This window comes from Plasmodium vivax, genomic scaffold, assembly GCF_000002415.2.
Source record: "Plasmodium vivax scf_4066 genomic scaffold, whole genome shotgun sequence".
Taxonomy (NCBI): domain Eukaryota; phylum Apicomplexa; class Aconoidasida; order Haemosporida; family Plasmodiidae; genus Plasmodium; species Plasmodium vivax.
In genome coordinates, this window is record NW_001852232.1 from 777 (window position 1) to 2633 (window position 1857).

General features: G+C 23.9%; 1 protein-coding gene across 1 annotated transcript; it reads left to right on the forward strand.

Annotated features, from left to right (window-relative positions):
• Positions 1-351: 351 nt before the first annotated feature.
• On the forward strand, positions 352-1562 carry PVX_027690 (variable surface protein Vir16, putative; the record flags this gene model as incomplete). Its single annotated transcript, XM_001612425.1, has 3 exons — positions 352-375; positions 514-1281; positions 1407-1562. The coding sequence occupies 3 exons, from the start codon at positions 352-354 to the stop codon at positions 1560-1562; spliced, it is 948 nt and encodes a 315-aa protein (XP_001612475.1).
• Positions 1563-1857: the final 295 nt, after the last annotated feature.

The window sequence follows — 1857 nt, forward strand, 5'->3', positions numbered from 1 at the left end:
AATTAAAAATACAACTACTGTAAAGTAGAATAACCTTCATACAATTTTAAACATATTTTTTTTATTGCATCAAACATAACCCTTAATTTAAGTAATACTCAATTTCTATCATACATAAGGTAATTCGGTTTAATCATAATATTCCATATAAACATGAAACTTTATGTGTTATATATATATTATTATTACATTTAATAATGTATTTTAGATAAAAGGAACTTATACTATTATGTAAAATTTTGTTAAATTGTTACACAATATATGTAATCCTAAATTTTTTCATGTCCGTAGTATTTTTTGCCTTTAATTATTTTATAATTTTTTCCATTTTGTATGATATCAAATCTAAACATGGTTACTCATTCGGATAAATCGGTTAGTCAAAATATTATCATAGTAATTAAAAAATAATGCTGAATAAATGTTCTACTTTTCATGAAATATAATGAAATTTTTTTTTCCTATATGCACATTAAATCATTTATATGTATTCCTTTTATTTTTATTTCTCAGGGATTTAATATAAAAGAATTACCTTCTGAAAGATTTTATGAGTGGTTGAATAATAATTTAATATATATATGGCGATATTCTAGTGATTGTAACTCTTTGAACAACATCTATAAGAGAAAACCCAAAAATAAAGAACTTTGTGCAAAAATTGTAAATTATATTAAATCTAAGCCTAAAATATCAACTGAAGAACATTTGAAAGATCATCATTGTAATCTTTTCAATTATTGGATATATGAACAATTAGCTAATGATTATGATAATAACTCTACAGAACCTGCTCTCATTTTTGCTGATATTCTTTTTGTATTCAGTGGGTTGCAATATTATCCCAATAACAAGACATGTAAACTTGATGATAATATTGTCATAAATCCCGACAGAAAAAAGAGAAAAGAACTCTATGAATACTGCATTGATTATAAAACTATCTTAGAGAAGTCTAAACTTAGCAAAGATAATTGCAAAAAATATCATACCCATGTCAAAGATAAAATTGAATTATATAAAAAATATCAGACATTTTGCTCTTCCGATGACAACAGTGAATGCCCAGATTTTTTTCATAAATTTTGTGAAAACAAGGATCCAAAAAATCTTTTAGATCAGTTAAATTGTGATGATATATGGGGAAAAGAAAAACCGCCACATGGAGATGCTTCTGGTACTACAAGCAATTTTTTTCTTAGTAGTCAATCAGCATCAAATCTTAGTAATGCATTCTTGGGTGTCGTAGTGACGTCCATGACCTCTGGTTTCTTATATAAAGTAAATACAAATTTAATAAAGATAAATCAATAGTATAAAATAGTTAAAATCTTACATGGATTATTTATCCATAAATAATAAAATAATACGATACATACATTTCCTATTTTTCTTTTATATATAAGTTTACACCACTAGGAACACGAATACGCAACGGTTTATTGTGGAATAATAATAATATAAGTAATTTAAATACTAATGTCGATGAATTATTTGTCCAAGAATCATACAGTCCTTACTCAGGGGAAGAACAGCATCATATAGGATACCATGCCTCGTAATTTATTCTAATAGTAAACAGTTAATAATATTAATTTAATAGAAATAAATATCATCAGAAACTAATTCTTTTGATGTAAAAACAATTATTTGATAATTAGATAACAAAATAACATAAAGAAAACTCTCATATATATTCATAAGTATAAAACCAAAACATTTGTATAAATTTTATATTGAACAATGGACAAACAATAATTATTAAGATAAATAAATTAATAATAAATATAACAGATCTATTTTTAATACTTAAGACTTATGAATTTCTATTTTTTCCTATTATATACTTTATAACGA